Source organism: Podarcis cretensis (assembly GCF_951804945.1).
Source record: "Podarcis cretensis genome assembly, chromosome: 4".
NCBI lineage: Eukaryota > Metazoa > Chordata > Lepidosauria > Squamata > Lacertidae > Podarcis > Podarcis cretensis.
The window spans coordinates 42725649-42742904 of NC_137173.1; the positions used below are offsets into that span (position 1 = coordinate 42725649).

The 17256-nt window shown below is 42.7% G+C and overlaps 1 protein-coding gene across 2 annotated transcripts; it reads right to left on the minus strand.

Annotated features, from left to right (window-relative positions):
* Nucleotides 1-3276: 3276 nt before the first annotated feature.
* Nucleotides 3277-16506, minus strand: POGLUT1 (protein O-glucosyltransferase 1). 2 transcript variants are annotated; one of them, XM_079974840.1, is made up of 12 exons: nucleotides 16316-16473; nucleotides 15110-15231; nucleotides 14241-14331; nucleotides 13146-13289; nucleotides 10937-11072; nucleotides 10697-10818; nucleotides 9859-9918; nucleotides 8721-8820; nucleotides 6754-6812; nucleotides 5026-5193; nucleotides 4807-4863; nucleotides 3277-3576 (listed from the first exon to the last, which is right to left on the minus strand). In XM_079974840.1, the coding sequence occupies exons 3-12, from the start codon at nucleotides 14267-14269 to the stop codon at nucleotides 3420-3422; spliced, it is 1032 nt and encodes a 343-aa protein (XP_079830966.1). In that variant the 5' UTR covers nucleotides 14270-14331; nucleotides 15110-15231; nucleotides 16316-16473; the 3' UTR covers nucleotides 3277-3419. The 2 variants fall into 2 exon arrangements, with proteins under 2 accessions (XP_079830966.1, XP_079830965.1); XM_079974839.1 differs by lacking the exon at nucleotides 15110-15231 and having other exon boundaries at nucleotides 16316-16506.
* Between the last annotated feature and the right edge of the window lie 750 nt (nucleotides 16507-17256).

Genomic DNA, 17256 nt, shown 5'->3' on the forward strand with positions numbered 1-17256 from the left:
CTGCTTTGCAGGAAGCGCCGTGCATACTCTGTTGCACCTCCTCTGCCCCTATTGTCGATGGCGTGGAAAGGATTTGGGGTTTTAAAAAAAGCGTGGTGGCATGATATTAATATTGGGGCACGACAAGCGGAAATTCCCTTTTTTGCACGGCTGTTGAGGCTCAAGGCTCAAGAGCCCTGTCTATTTTTGCAGACGACTTATTTGCTCTGGCTTTTTTTTTTTAAAAAAAAAAAAAAAGCGGAACGATATACGTCCACTGCTGTATGTATTCCTCCCCTCTGACGAAGCCTATCAAGGCAAAGCTAGTAAGATTTAACGCTTCCAGCTATATTTTAAAAGCACTGCTACTGGAGACTACAGTGCAAACTTGCTCCAAATTCTGTTGAGGAACTTAAAGCAAGGTTCTTTTAACTGTACTAAGAGTAAAAATGTAATGCAACCCTATGCACGTTTGATCAAAAATAAGTTCCATCATGTCCAGTGATACCCGCTGTCAGCAGCAGTTGTACTTAAAGTTATCTTAGTTTTCATCACTGAGCGAAGTCAATCTTTCATGCTCTTATCCGGAATGGAAAAGAAAACACATTTGTGACAGAAACAAAATACAAGTAGTTCATTGCTTGTTATATCATGTAGGGCAGAACATCTGTCAGTTGCCCAGGTTCTTTGTTGTCACAATGCTTTTAAAAAATCGAATTTCAGTATTAATTCAGCCATCAAAACAGGTTTTTCTTTTTTAATCCAAAAGATCATTTAAATATGAGTTTTAGAACATACCAGATTAATTCCCTTCACTGAAGATAAATTTAGGGTTTTGTCTCATTTTTTAACATTCTTCCTCCTCTTTCCTATCCAGCACAATAATGCCACATAGTTTGATTTCCTGAGTTAATTCTTCCATGTCTGGTATTGGTCCCTCTTCCTTAAACAGCATCTGCAAATTTGTTTTAGCGTCATGCTGTTTCTTTCTTCTTCCCCATCATCTATAAGCTCAGTGAGGAAGGTAATGAGGAATACTATGCAGCACCAGTTTCCAATATCTACAATACACACACGCCATACTCAGGAGACATAACCAGGAATTAATATAGCATTCTGCAGCATATGAAATTTTCTCTCACTGCCTCTCAGTGAGTACGGGTCTATATAGCAGTGATCCAGGGTTGTGGAGGATCAAAAACCTGTTAGTATTTCTGCAGCACATATAAGATTATTGTGTAATTATTGTATATTGCACACTGTATACTCTTAGGTTGTATAGGAACATGGCTGTGACTATTTATTTCAGCACTGTGAAATACATTAGGCCCAAGGTCAGGACCAAAACACCTTAAGGACTACTCTGCATATGAACCTACCCAGATCCTGTGATTACCATCTAAGGCTGTTCTTTGTGTGCCTCCTCCATGAAAGGTTCAGAGCACGGCAACTCAGCATAGCTGTCAACTTTCCCCTTTTTTAAAGGGAAATTCCCTTATTCCGAATAGGATTCCTCGCAAGAAAATGGAAAAGTTGACAGCTATGCAACTTAGGAACGGGCCTTTTCGGAGGCGGCTCCCTGTTTGTGGAATGCTCTCCCTAGGAAGGTTCGGCTGGCGCCTTCATTATACACCTCTAGGTGGCAGACAAAAACATTTCTCTTCAATCAGGCCTTTGGCTGATTGCCATCTTATATCCCTTTTAAACGTGTTTATAGGAGGATGTGGGGAGGGGGACAGTTATTGGTTTGTGGGTTTTTTCTTGTTTTTATTATGTATTTTGTATTTTTATAATTTGAACCACCCTGAGATCTCCAGATGAAGGATGGTACACTTAAAAAAAAAAAAGTTAAATAAAAAGGTGAGCTTCATAGCTGAGTGGGGGTTTGAACCTAGGTCTCCCCAGCATTAGTTCAGCACTCTTAACCACTATACCACACTATCATGAAGGGACCCTGCACTTCTGAATTTGCAAGTACACTACCGCTGAACAGACACTGTTGATTTATGCAAAGTGAACTATGAGATTATTTGCCAGAAACTCGGACTATATTTGAGATGTGAGGGATGGGACACACAACTTGGCTGTGCACTTCTCAAGCTATTTCCATGTGGAGGTGGAATGGCTTAACTACCATCTTTTGCAGGACTGCCATTTGCTCCATAGCACTGCAAAGTTTCTCATTCCTCCCCAGATTTTGCAGCGACATGGAAATAAGTCCTTGAATAGAAGTGGCAAGGTGGCTTTTCACAAACAAGAGCAAAGGAAGAAGCTGTGCTAGTCTTTTTCCTCTCTCTAGCTAATAGCAGCTTTGGGGAAGTAGTTCAGATCAGGAAAATAGTAAAACCTCTGTCTTTAGAATCACTTCCCCAATCTTCAAAGGGGCTACGTCAGGCTGTTAATTAGTAATAAGAAGAAAAGCAGGGGAGTGAGAGTTTCTGACCATAGATCTCCCACATACTGTCTAGCTTTGCCTCACTCAGTCATGAACTCCATAAAGCTGGGTTGGTCAGCATTTCTCAGCCTAGCCTAGGGAAGTTTTTAATGTTTGAAGTTTTACAGTGCTACCTCGGGTTACAAACACTTTGGGTTACAGACTCCACTAACCTGGAAGTAGTACCTCAGGTTAAGAACTTTGCCCCAGGATGAGAACAGAAATCGCGCGGTGGCAGCGAGAGGCCCCATTAGCTAAAGTGGTACCTAAGGTTAAAAACAGTTTCAGGTTAAGAATGGACCTCTGGAACGAATTAAGTTCGTAACCAGAGGTGCCACTGTATTCTGTTTTTAGTGTTCTGTTGAGAACCGCCCAGAGTGGCTAGGAAAACCCAGCCAGATGGGCGGGTTATAAATAATAAAATTATTATTGTTGTTGTTGTTGTTGTTGTTGTTGTTATTAATTAGGGTTGTGTAATCATTCATTTTAATGATTATTTTGAATTGCTTTAAAAAGTTTTTCATATTGCTGTGTACCACATTGATGTTTTGCAACAGGGCAATGTATAAAGACTCGGAGTTTGCAAAGAACTATTGTCCAAACGCTACACAGATCACATTATTAAATGTTGCATCCATGATGATTCATGAAATGATTCACTCACCAGTAAGAAACTACAGCCCACTCCATAGGATTAATCTGGTGTTAAATGGGGAGTCAGTTAAACATCACGGAACATCAGTTCCCTTTTCAAAAGGATTTCACCGCAAAGCAATACTAGAATTCAGTGGAACTTTGGCTTCCCACATATCTGAACACTTCTGGAAAAATCTACTTTCCATGATATTAAAGAAAATTCCAGATTTGATAAAATAGTTTAATACAGTAAGTAACAACAACACTTTCTTTCCTCTAAGCTTGAAGAAAACCGTTCTGCTCTTTGGATTTCACAGTGTCCACAAGTCTTGGTCCTGAACTGGAAATGGAACAGTTTTTAAAAATATTTTTACAGTTCTGTTTTCAAGTTTCTGGATGAAATCTCACTGTAGTGACTCTTTCGTTTAACTTTGTAAGTTAGGGTTTTGGAGTATTCAGTCAGAAGTCTCTCCCAGTAACAAGAGATATCCTCCATTCGCAAGTGGTCCATGATGAACTGGCGACCTCTAGAGGCAAGAAAGACAAGCAAAGAGGATAACAACAGTTCGTGGCTTTCATACCTCAAGAACTAAGGATGAAAACTGGCTTAATGATCAGTGCATCTCTTCAAGGAACGGGAGTGCTGTGAGGAAAGGGCTAGGGATCGCTAACAGAAAATTATCTGCCCCATTAAGCTAGAGCTCTCAGGTTTCCTTGGGCATGAAGTTATGATAGTTAATTTGATTTTAAAGAGAACAGCAATAATGTTTGTAGGGAGAAACTACAGTACAGAAACCAAACCAGTCACTTTCAGCAAATGCAAGGAATTATAAGACATGGTAAGGATTAACATTTTGTGGGATAAGCTTTCATGGGCAATTTTTGTACATTTGGAAGGTACATTCAATCCCCAGATCTTAACTTCAGCACATCTCTGTGTGTTTATAAGGTGCCACAGGATTTTCATCTTGATTATGTTGAAGATCCCAGAGGTGGGAGACCTTTGACCCACAGGACTAACTATGCCCGCCAGGTCTCAGAGATCGGCCTGCCAGGGCCTTGTGGGCAAACCATGCCCATCTTTCCCAGGCTCAACATCAGGCACAGGAATGTTCAACTCATGTCTTGAAACTTCCATCCACGGCTAAAAGGGAGAAGAACTGGGAGTGCATTCTTCCTTTACATAAAAAGTCAATGCTTTTTTTAATTCAAGAACTACTAAAAACCACTGATCCTCATAGTAACTTTCCCTTTCAGGAGTGGTCCTCTTTTCCAAAGCAACAAACAGTAAACGATCTCCTCTGTTCCCCTCATAATAATGCCCAACCTTATGCTGAACATTCCTTACAATTATTTGAAGCTTAGATATATTCCCCACCCCTCATTGCACGAGAGCACATACCCAATCAGGGTTTTGTTGAGGCGGGTTGACCTGTATACATAAGTCAGAGTCACTGAAATCATTGAATTTCAGTTAGTCATGTCCACTGATTTCAACAGGTCAGCTCAAAGTATGACTTAGGAGAATACATTTCTGAACACAATACCACACAATATCATCACTGAAGGAAGGAATTTGGGATGGAATTTCACTGGCTGTTTAAAAGGGTTCTGAATATCATTGCCCTTCAGCCTTTTCAAGTTTTACTTTCGAAAGCTATTATGACCTCTGCCAGTCATCACAACAGCTGGTGCTCTGCAGGGGAATAATTGCCTCATGGAAGCTACATATAAGGTTACATATAAGGAAAACTTACCTCTTTGAAATTTCTTGGGCTACCTCGTCATTTTCTCTCACAAACTGTAGCAGCTCCCTGAAACAAAGTGGGCAAAATTGTATAACCTCCAAGTGAATGTATCAGCAAGGATGTTCAACAAACAGCTGGTCTGGAAGCTCCCATGGTACATTGAAGTTTCCATCTCAGTACACAAGGAGCGGTTAATATGCCACTCCAGCTTCAGTTTCAACTTCTCACCTGACATCAGAGAGATCTGATTTGACTGGGATGTAGTGAACCCAAGGTTTCAGCTGAGGGTAGAAGAACTCCAGCCACTCTTCCCCAACGTGAAACACCAGCGAGTTGCACAAAAAGAGATGCTTGAAGCGGAAACTGGCAGCCACACCTCGGAAGTTGAAGAGGTATCTGTATAATAAAAACAGACACCATCTTATAATATTCCCTCTCCTCCAGCAACCAGTGCACTTACTTAATCATTGAACAAAACTGGGATATTAAGCTTTTGGTGAATTTTATTCTTCTAGAGATTCAAACTTGTTTGAATAATTCACAACAATTAAATAAATGCTTGCACTCTCTTTAAAGTTCTGATCATTGTTCAAGCGGGACTAGATCAAAGTTAGCCAACAAGGTGCCTGCCAGACATAGTTGGACTACAACTCCCATCACCCCCAGCCAGTGGGGCCAATGGGGTCAGAGTTGATTGGAATTGTAGGGCAGTAAGCTGCCTATTTCCGAAGATCTGTTAGGTCGCCTTCATATAGTTCTATGAGAAGGGCATGGCTTTTCTTCCTCAACTTGCTTATGTACTACATTAATTGCTTTACAGAAGGGTCATATGGGAAGAACATATGCCATTTGACTCTTGCCACAGAGTATCGAAAGACAAATACGCCAAATCTAAACTTCCGTAACCACAGTTGCTCCATCTATGGCAGTGCTTCCCAAATTTGGGTTTCCAAGTGTTTTTTAGACTACAATTCCCATCATCCCTGGCCACTAGTCCTGCTAGATAGAGATGATGTGAATTGTAGTCCAAAAACAAGCTGGAGACCCAAGTTTAGGAAATAATGATCTATGGTGTTGGCTTGCATTTTGGTTTCAATCCTGGCCCTTATAGTGAGTTCCTATAAATAAATAGTCTACAAGGGTACATTTATCTAAAAAATACTTTAGATAAAAACACAACAGTGCCTGAACATTAGTTGCCAAAGTTTTTGTCCTTACAAGTCAGGGAGATGGCAGGATGCAGCATCAAAACACAAATGCAGAAGTTATTCCGCTTTAAAAAACCTCCATGCCAGAATCCATAATTTCTATTCCAGGCACCATTCTGCTCTTCCCAAAAGACCTCAGGGAAGTCATTTAACACACTAGTATTGCAGGATCATCATCTACATGTGGCACTGAAATATCTCACAGACATACTCGAGGGACCGAAGATGAGAGTGCCTTCGGTTTGCTTTACCAGAAGAGCTGCTGATATTCCACAGAGTATAATCATATCAGCTACTTATTATCCTTAGTAGCACCCAGGGGATATAGTGGTTCTTTGGGATTCCTTGAATGCCTTCCTTAAATTACAATAACTAACACAACTGTGTGACAGAAAGTTTTCATAAGGGTGGAGCGGACAAGCAATTCTCCAAGGCACAAACAGAATGCATATATTCCTGCTTGTGAAACAATTCAGGGTACGGCAAAAGGTGCCAATGGCAGCAGCATGAAGATAGGAGCAAATGCTTTGTCTTGCAGCTAATGGTTAATTTAACATCTTTATGGTCTAAAGACTTTTCCAGTATCTATTTTAACATAAAACAAGATAGATAGATGAAAACAGTCCCAATAAATTCTAGATGGACAGTTCAATCCTGCGCATGTCTACTCAGAAGTAAATTCTATTATGTTCAATGGACTTTCCTGACGTATTTATGAATAGAATTGCAGCCTGACATAGTTACTTACTTGTATTTACAGTGGTCTGTTAGTGCAATTTCCTTAGCCGGTGGTTTCCCAAGAGTGTCCTTTAAGAACAATATATACATATATATTTATTTTAAGTTGTTGTTATATATCATCTACCTACTGACTACAACCAAAGTGAAACACCATAAGTGCAAGTACAGTTTCTCTGTTAAGATTTATTTTCAGAAGGCACAAAATTAGACTCCCTGTTCCTAAGGAAATCTAAATAAACCTGGAACCTATCACAGAAAATGTAATAGTCCAAATATTTCTAAGGATGCAGTCCTGTACACGTTTACTTAGAAGTAAGCCTTGTTGAACTCACCTGGGTTTACTTCTAAGTAAACATGCACGGGCTTGTTTTATGATTGCAAAAAGCAGTGGTTTCTCCTAATCCATTTCTTGGCATGTGTATATATGAACCGTCATACTTATTTTAGTGTCAGCCCAAAGTCCTCTTGTCACATGTTCCTTACAAAGAGGCTGGAGCTGCATAATGTTTCCTCACAATGCAGAGCAGTGGGTAGGTCAGTTACAAGCTCATTGGATCATTAAGGTTCACAGCAAACCGTCACCTTCATCTAAGTGACAATTCCACTACAGTCCTGGTTATTTCCTCTTCTGCACCATGAAATGCAATGCAGATATTAAGTGGAGAAGTTCCAAATTATGTCCTATAGAACATGCCACTCAGTCACAACGTAACTAGAGGATGGCAGAGACACAACTGGCAAGCCACAAAATAAAACCAGAGCACGAGAATGATTAGTTATGCCATAAGGTAGATGCCAAACCAAGCATCTCAATTAAAATCAAATCAGCCAACAAGCTATGGGACACTCAACCAAAAAAGAATCAGAATTTGCCTATCTGACACATTCCTATTGGGTAGGGTTGCCATATTTTAAAAAGTGAAAATCTGGACACTGCTGGAAAAGTTGTGCTGGAAGCCACCCAGAGTGGTTGGAGAAACCCTGCCAACAACCCTGTTGTTGTTGTTGTTGTTGTTGTTGTTGAGCTTTACCCAGATGCTGCTTCTGACTGCAGTATTCTGGCTATGTCCAAAATTTCAGACGTATGGCAACCCTGCTACTGGGGCACAACCAATAAATTAAGCCAATGCTTAAGATTAGTCACCCCTTAAGATTTCACACTTCCTCCTCAGCCACACACCCACTTCCCAAGCTCCACCCCTCACCAGCCTCCCTCTGGACCCTCCTTGAGTTCTTTTCCCTGCCTGGAATGTCCGTGAACATTCAAAATGCACACACACACACACACACACACACACACACCCCGGCTTGGATGGATGAAGGATAGGGAAGACATTGCGAGTGTGTGCAGGAGCAAGTCCAGTCACATTTCTTCCTCTGCCTACTTTTTCCTCTGGCCCTAACATGTGGCCCCTGGAAAGCTGCCCAGAAGGGAATGTGGCCCTCAGTCTGGAAAGCATTCCCCACCTGTGTCTTAAGACAATGTATCCTCCCTCGCACACTCTCCCAGAAAAAGTGTGTGACATTAGGCTTCATAATTAAATCAAAGACATGACTCCAGGACTCTGACTGCATGATGCACCAATGTCTTACTGCCATAAATGTAGTTCCCAGCACCTAATTTAAACATGACACTACTTGCGAATAATCCCCCACAGTTAAGTTTTTTCTTTCCTTTTCACATATCCATTAGCACTTTTACACTGGGCTCCCAGGAGAACTAACAAGTAGTCAACAGGAGACATTTCCCCCCATCCTTTCAATTCATACTTATTGTTGAAGTGAGGTTCTTAACCTGTGCTAGTGTTGGCAAGTATGGAACCACAGAGGGGTCATTATTCCAGGATATCAGTGTGTGATCTTATGAATGTGTCCTGAAAAACAGGGGCTCTCTTCCTGCTGAAGCCAGACTTTGAAAAAACAGAACACCCCTTTTCTAAGAGAAAGGAAAGAGCTGCCTTCAAGAGTAATTACTTTTTCGGATTTCCAGGCTTGGTTCTTCGTGTACTCTGCGTCAACAAGGTCTAGATTTTCTCGAGAAAGAAGAATGAGGGGATCCCGCTCTGAACTTGTCCTACCAGTGAAATCACACATAAATCTGTTAAACAATGTTCTCCGTGGAAGACAAACTTATCTAATTTACTGAATATGCCGCAGGAACAATGGTAGGAAGCTGAGCTCCATCAATAATTAGATGAATACATAACACATCATTGCAGATATAAGCGAGTGTGAGGAATGTTTACCCCTCCAGATGTTGCTGGACTACAACTCCCATCATTCAGACCACTGACCATGCTCATTGGGGCTGATGGGAACTCTAGTCCAACATCTAGAAAGCCACAGGTTCTCCACCCCTGAGAAACAGAAGATCTAGAATGTATTTTTGCTTCTTCACTGCATCCAAAGACACACAAAAACCCCACAAGCCATCCTGTCATCAAGAAAGTATGAAAGTTCTGTTTGAATATAATAAAGCAGAGAAGGAACACGAACAAGAAGTGCAGGAAACTAGCATTTCCTCCACCTCAGCAAAGTCTAAGCTGCTCTGTATCTTGTATATGTAAATCATTTGGGGGTCTTTTGTTTTGAGTATGTTTTGAGTAAAATATTTGGAACAGTGGCTGCACACTAATAGTTACCCGAATGCAGGAAAGACGATCAACAATTGAGAATGTTAGTACATAGTACAGCTGTTTTGTGACTCCCTGGAAAAGACCCTGATGTTGGGAAAGATTGAGGGCACAAGGAAAAGGGGACGACAGAGGATGCTACCAGCATGAGTTTGGCTAAACTGCCGGAGGCAGTGGAAGACAGGAGTGCCTGGTGTGCTCTGGTCCATGGGGTCACGAAGAGTTGGAGATGACTAAACGACTAAACAACAACAACAACAACAACAGCTGTTTTACTAGGTAACAATCGCCCTGTTCTGAACTGCAAGTATCAACCCCTGTTGATAATGTGTTGGAGCCCTGTTTATATCATTTGTAAACATTAAATCTTCCTGGGCAACACAGTACATAGCCCTAGTCTTGTTAATGCCCTGGTTTTATCGCTATACAAATCATTGGTAGTATATCAGTGTTAGGAAGTGGGAACTGAGCTAACCCACCTGGACCCTCGGAAATAGGCTTTCGAAATTTTCTTCTTCCAGGGCCATTTTTCTGCAGAGCTAAGGAGAGTTTGATCAGTACATGATGTTAACATGAACATATAACACCTTAGTAAGAGAAGCAAAGAAATCCATCCTATTTCTCTGAATCCCTTCTTGGTTTTAGGCTAAGTAACCTCAACTAAACAAACTCTGCTCCATGCTATTAGTTGCATCACCCATTTTTGTAGCAAGGCATTTTACCATTTGATTAATGTGCCACTTCTTTCACATCTAAAATTGATGACACTGGAGAGAAACTGGTCAGTTTGTGTCATATTTGGGAATCAATGTATTTATTTCCATCACTGCAGGATGTTCTAGAAAGCAACGATGGCAGCCTCTATGCCATTAAAGGCTGTGAAAAAGAGGGGATTGTAGCAAGTTTGAGTTGTTATACAGAGAAGCTGAAGTTCCCCTTAACAGACACTCACAAAAATACCAAAACTCTTGCATCTTACGGTTGGATGTCTGCAAAGTCATCGCTGCCCCATATGCTAACTCCTGTTTGGATTTCCACCAATTTGACTTGTTTAAAGCCCCCCAAATTAGCAGTGCAATCCCATACATGTGTACTTAGAGGTTAGTCCCATTGGATTTGATGGAGCTCCCTCGCAGGTAAGTGGGCATAGGGCCGCAGCCTCAGCTAGCTTAGATGTCCCTCACAACTTACAAAGCTTGTGGATCACTGCCAGTTATGATGTCATGCATACTTCCATCTTACAAAGTATGATTGATTTCTTAGGAAACGCACGTCAAACTGAGGAGTGAAGCTTCATCCTTCTCTCCAGAAACATACCTTTTGAGGCTCTCTCTCATTAGATCCCAACGTCCTAAGCCTGTTGGATAAATTGGCCAAACAGCTGGTCCGCCTTCCCAAAATGTCCAAGCAGGGTACATAATATCATAGTATTCCAATGTCTTTCAGAAAATGGACAGACAGAAGCACATTAGTTCCTGCAAAATATCTCCGTAATGCAAGATATTCAAATAAGCGTATTAGCTGTCCCCACCAATTATGACCAAGGAGCTCTCTCACCTTACTGAAGGAGAAGATGGGTATCTTTGGTTTCATCCACTTGGGCACTTGGGGGTAGTCTCGCACATTGATCACCATCTCCATATCCGGGAGGTTGTTAATGATCTCAAGGATGAAATGTTCAACCCCACTGCACCTGTGGATAGCAATACGTGCAAGGGGTGGCCTTGAGAATTACTCATACCAAGTGAGACCTGTAAGGAAATGAAGTCCCAGCCATGCCTTCATCGATCATCCTCCATTGCATTTCCCTTCCTACTCAGTTTTCAGATTTCTCCTGCAAAAGATAGTTAGTGTGCTCTGGCCACTAACTAATACGTACTAATGCATTTTGTGGAGCTGGCTTCAAGCACCAGGCCTGTTGGCACACCAACTCTGTGTTACAAAGATGTCTGAAAACGTGACATCAGCATCAACCCTGGTGTGTGGGAATCCCTTGCAGACAACTGTAGTGCCTGAAGACAGACAGTCAGGTCATGTATTCACAGCCGTGACCAGAGGAGAAATCACCGCTAGGAGAAGAGCAGAGAGAAGAAACACCATGGGGCATCTGCAGCAGGATAACTGGATGCTTTCATCTGCCCCAGCTGCAATGAAACATGTCTCTCCCGTATCGGTCTCTACAGCCACAGCAGGCGCTGTAACTCTCCAACGGTTTGACTTTAACCCTGATAGCAAACTCTTTCCATTGTGTCACGAAACAGACAGATGCCAAAATTTGTACTTATACAAATATTGGGGTTTTATTCAGTTTTTATTGAAGTAAATATCTCTACCGATTTATTGTAATGGAACCTCAAAGCAGTTTCCCCCAAGTCTGCCAATATCACCTCCTTGTGCATGGGTAGTGCTGTTTTGGCTACCTAAGGTTGAACGCTTGAAAATTTTATAGACAATGTCGATGGAATTACTTGTCCATATGTTAGGACTCTGTGCTGTAAGGACTGATACCTTAAACTCAGTTATATTGTGAAAATAAGCTCAAAAAGATTCAGAGAACAACCCGCATGAGATGGGAGGGATACACCAGTGTTAAGTGCTTGAGTTAAGAGTCAATAAGTCCTGAGCCTCACCCACAAACTTCCCAGGTGGTCCCAAGAAAGAAACTCCCCACCTCTCCTTCTCCCCTTCAGCAGTCTTCCTCTGCCTCACATTTGCACTTATAGGGCTCCATACAATTCAACAGAAGAAAAATTACACTAACTGGATATGGAGGGATGCTGTAAGGATTATTGAGAATGTGTATATAGCATTTTTTCCTATCACAGATAGTGTTCAACTGCATGTTACTCAGAGTAGACCCACTAAAATTAATGAATGTGACTAAGTTTGTCCCTTTAATTTCAATGGGCCTACTCTGTGTAAAACTTTGTTGACTCCCACCCATTATTTTTGTATTACTCCTTCCCTCAAGAACTACAGGTTTCCCTCCCCAGCCTGCACTTTTATCCTCCCCGTACGGTAGGTTATGTCTTCTAGTTGAGTTTTGCTGTTGTGTAAGGTTTTGAACATAGGTCTCACCAACCCTAGTCAAGCACCCAAACCACTACACCACACTGAAGGTAAAGTGTCCGTGTCTTGAAGACCAAGACTTGAATGAAGGCACACCACACAAGCAGCAGAGATGGTGAAGGAAACAGTCGGTTGAATGCAAGGCAATTGATAAAAGGCTAATGGGGTCTCTCTAGATAGACTTGAAGGGAAGCAGCCAAACAGAGGACAGAGAAAGGATGTTATACCCATAGGAACAGCATGACCACACAAAAAGCCCAGGAACTGAAATGAAACAGGAAAGCAATAGGGACACATTGCAATGCTGGTGTTGTTTGCTCTTTACTACGACTATAAACCAAGCTGGGCGCAGACACAAGCTCCTTCTTGACACCCAAACAACTGTTTTTAGACAACTCAGCAAGTTATCCCTTTTCATTATCCTTGCTCCCAAGAGGCATTTATTGCCAATTTCTTTCAGCTTCTAACCCGCATCACCCCCTTGTACAACTAAAGTGCCATGTCAATATTGATTTCTCACAAAAGCAAATGCAATTTCTACATTTCAGGCAAAGCAAAGCCTCATCAATTTCTTCCTCTTACACTGGAATTTAGCCCTTTCAAATGTTTTCTGCTCAGTGACCCATAGGTTAAGGAGGCTAGGGAGATTTTCCTGTTTCTCTCTCTCCCTCTCTGATACATTCCGTATTGCTCTCACCTTGCAGGGAACATGCAATCATGTTCACGGTACAACTTCTTCTCAATGATCTGGTAGTGCGTCCCAAGCCTTCGAGTGATTGCTTCTGACAGCAGCTCCTCAGAGATCCCCTCTCGGAAGGGAGCCAAGTCCTGTTCCCTAACACTGAGGGAAGAAAGATTCCACCCATCATTAAACACATTAAGGAAAATTAGTATAAAGAGCTAAGTCATTCCAGGAAGGGATTTTAGCATGGGATGGTTCAATACAATCACTTTAGTGGAATACTGAACTTGCTGCCTTGCACAGAGAGAGAGGGGACTGAAACAGGGAGCTACTTTAAACTATTAACACCACTGGGTCCACCTAGTAACAATATTACTATACTTCCAACAAAGACGCTATATTTCCTCTCTACGTTTGGTCAATAGATACACACAAATAATCAGAACCTATTTTTAATGACCCTGTAATATAGGAATTAATATTGGAATATTAATTCAATTCTGTGTTGGGGGGATTTTTCTGTGTTATAGTTGTTATTTATTAAATTGGTATACCATCCTTCATCCGATTGACTGTGGATTGACATTTTAAGGTGCTATATTTCAAGCTGATATTCTGTTGTGTTTAGTGCTTTATCACTGTGAGGCTCCGTCATCTGTAACAAGCGATTCATAAACAGGTGGTGGTGGTTACGATGTTAAATATTACTATTTCAAGACAGCACAAGTTCCAACTAGACATGCCATGCAGTTAGCAACTGTGTGAACAAATTGCATGTGCAAAAATTGTGAAAAGCCAGTGGCAGGTGCTAATCCAGACTGGGACCTCAGATGGATTAACCCACGCATCTGTTCTCAATCTCAAGCAGGGCACCACCCATGCTATTTATTCTTTAAAAGAAACCGTCACAATTATTAACTGTGTAAATGGTGTCAGGTCTGATTTGGCACACATCATCTGCTTCCCAATAACAAGGTTGTTGCAAATGATCCCCAATAACATGAGGTGCTTATAATTCAGCATACTTAGGGTAACACCTTCAACCTTGAGTTGGTGAGTTATATCACACTGTAAATATTAATTGGATTGTGAGAGATGCTGGCCCCTTACCTTTGATGACAGCTGCAGTTTGCCTGCATACATGGTTTGTAGTTCTCCACAGCTCTATCTATCTGAACCAGGAATTTGCTCCATTTTGTATCTGAAACATACATAAGGAGGATTAAATTCTGGCCAATCTTGACACAATCATCAAGGGGTCCCACTGCCCACCCACACAGGATCAAGGCAGGGTAGCCAAGGCTTTGTCCTGTGTGTTGAGAATGAATCTGGATCCAGCCTCCTGTTCAGTGACTTAACCACAGCACCTTCAAGGAAAATGCTGTGAATCCCTTGTGGGGGGACCTGGCCAAATTCCCCCACCATTTATTTGCCCTCCAGAACTTCTCAACACTCCCCTGAATGTATAATGGTATTTCCTTACTGAATCCCTTCTCAAAGAGTTGCATTTCTCAGTAACGAGTATTTGTCAACTTTCTTCTATCATTAATTTATACTGCCCTGAACTCTTTGGAGGAAGGGAAGGATTTTATTGTATATTTATTTAATTCTATTTCCTTCCAGCCTTTCTTCTGTCATGGAACTGAAGGTGGTGCATGTTGCTCCTAGGAGGCCACCCATCCAGGCACTAACCAGGCCTAGATCTGTTTAGCTTCAGCAAGGTGGTAACTTCATGGACCTTCAGACCAGCAACGATGTGGGAGGTTGAGGGTCTTAGTTTTGTAGCTTTCTGGCAACACATTTCCACATGAGACTGGTATAGTGGCAGGCTTGTTTCTGAGACCTAATCTAGTGATGAAAGGGTAGCCTGTCTTACAAGAAAGTTGCTTTAAACCCAGAAACCCAGCTTCAGCAGCATAAAAAAGTTACAATCCTTGAATATCAGTCAGGTGCTGCTTCCTTGTCTTTTCAGCGCCTACCAAGGACCTTCCTCTGTCAGCGAGACTTTTAGGTTGAGATTTCGCCCAATCTGTGCTGGCACTGGAATTGTTTTTTGGATGTTTGTATTGATTTAGCTCTTGTTGTTTACTGCCCTGGGCTCCTTTGGAAGGAAGAGCAGGATAGAAATTCAATATATAAATAAGTCCTAAAACACACTGACTTACCCAAGCAAGCCCACTGAACATGGTATGGGGACTTACTTCTGACTTAGCATGCATAGATTGCACCACAGGAAAAAAGAAGGCAGGCATTAAAACTGTTTTGCCTGTTTGAGTTAGTACACTTACACAAAGTGAAGGTTTTGTTTTTTTTAAAAAAATGCTGCTGTTCAATCCATGCACATCCTTCCATTTCTAGACCAGATTGCCTGACTGAGATGCCTGGGTTGGAGCTTTGGAAGAGAATGCCAAGCCCCACAAAGAGTCTGCTATCAGCAGCAGAAGTGGACTGTGCAGCATGTCACAAGTTCTGACATATTAATGTTGCAAGAGCAACTTTACCCTTACTCCCAAATGTTTGAAGAAAACAGTGCACTCCAAGAGTGTCTAAAATTGAGACACTCATTTCATTTTGCTTGCAAGTCCGCTTTGCCATTACTCTGGCAGGAGGGGGAAACACAAGTTCCAAGACAAAGAAGACCCCCATGTGTTTTTTAAGGGTATGAGTTTCATCAGGGCCTTCCTTCCTTTCTCCCCCCCCCCCAACACACACATACACACACAAGCAGTTAATATTTTGAGTCGGGAAAATCAATTCCTGTTTGTACTGCCCCCACCAGCAGCCGCAGCAGCACTTCTTGAGCAGTTAAGCAGGGAAGTTCTCGGAGACTTCAGAATTTCTGCGGGACAAAGAGAAGGGAGCCACTTAGGAAGTATCAGTTTTGCCTTTGGGCACGCATCGCTCCATGTGGTCCGAACCGGCACCGGAGGCCACGATCCAAGATTACAAGACCCTTCTACGCCGGTGTTTATAGGTCTCTCTCTCTCTCTCTCTCTCTCTCTCTCTCTCTCTCTCACACACACACACACACACACACACACACACACACAGCAGCCTACTGTTAACAAAGCTGTAACAACGAGGAGCAAGGACAAGAAAGCGGCGCGCCGGAGCTGCGCACATGCCAACCGGGGGCGCGAGCACTCTGCAAAGCAGGATCCCGGCGGCATTTACTCCAGACTCACCAGCCGAGCTCTTCCCCCAGCACAGAACAAACAGAAACAGGCTTGCAACTTGTAGCAGCCGCGGATGCTCCATCGTGCCAGCTCCAGCCACAGCGCTTGCGCAGCACCATCAAAAGCTCCGGCGCTCCATTAGGAAGGTTTCATTGAGCAACGGAAAGGACGGAACCTCGGGTCCCACCGCGCCTCCAGCCCTGAACTACGCAGGCGCGAAAATTACGTCCCTGCTGTGCCGCTCTGATTTATGGGGCTTGTAGTTTATCATCGGCGAGTAGCAGTACACAGTTACATGTCTACGCGGAAGTAAGCCTCTTGGAAAAGTCAGTGTGGGCAGCATTGCGCCCTAGATGTCTCTGACGCGTTTGCACGATTGCAAATATTCCGATGCGCATTTACGCCCCCCTCATTGAACTCAATGGGCTTGCTTGCGAGTAGTCAATATGCACAAAAGTAGGCGTGAACAATAAGATAAGGCTCTTTATCTGGGGCCACGACCACTTCAGAAGACCTACTGGAACCACCAGAGCTGAGATCTGCGGGGGGAGCATTACAGAAATTGTTTATTTTTTAAAAAATACAATATCTGGAAACCATATTAATCCGCCGCTGATGCGCTTCGCGTTGTCGGACTAGCAGGATGATTCTGTCCTCTGACCGAGACCAACGGAGAAGGAACGGGCCTGTGCAAATCAGCCTTATGCAACCCAATCTTTTGACTTGCAACCGCTGTTTACTTGCAGCTGATCGCTCTGGGTTCAATGGTGCTTAATGTACGTAAGACGGCGGCTTCCCCGAGCTCCGTAAGGAAGCCGGCAAGCCGTTCCAGTAGCATCGGATCGGCGGTGGGCTCAGACTGGCTGTCCTCGTCGCAAGCGCGAGCAAACGGGTCAGCCAACGCCGTTTCCCATGCACAGAGGCGAATCGGAGCGCGGAACTCTCCCGAG

What these genes read in the sequence shown, in the direction of transcription:
- POGLUT1 (XM_079974839.1), bottom strand. Translation starts at nt 16,388, where the DNA reads ATGGAGCATCCGCGGCTGCTACAAGTTGCAAGCCTGTTTCTGTTTGTT. An exon ending in AACTGCAGCTGTCATCAAAG is followed by an intron (nt 13,290 to 14,240) that starts GTAAGGGGCCAG and finishes TTCTTCCCTCAG; the next exon opens with TGTTAGGGAACAGGACTTGG. An exon ending in GCCTATTTCCGAGGGTCCAG is followed by an intron (nt 8,821 to 9,858) that starts GTGGGTTAGCTC and finishes TTTCACTGGTAG; the next exon opens with GACAAGTTCAGAGCGGGATC.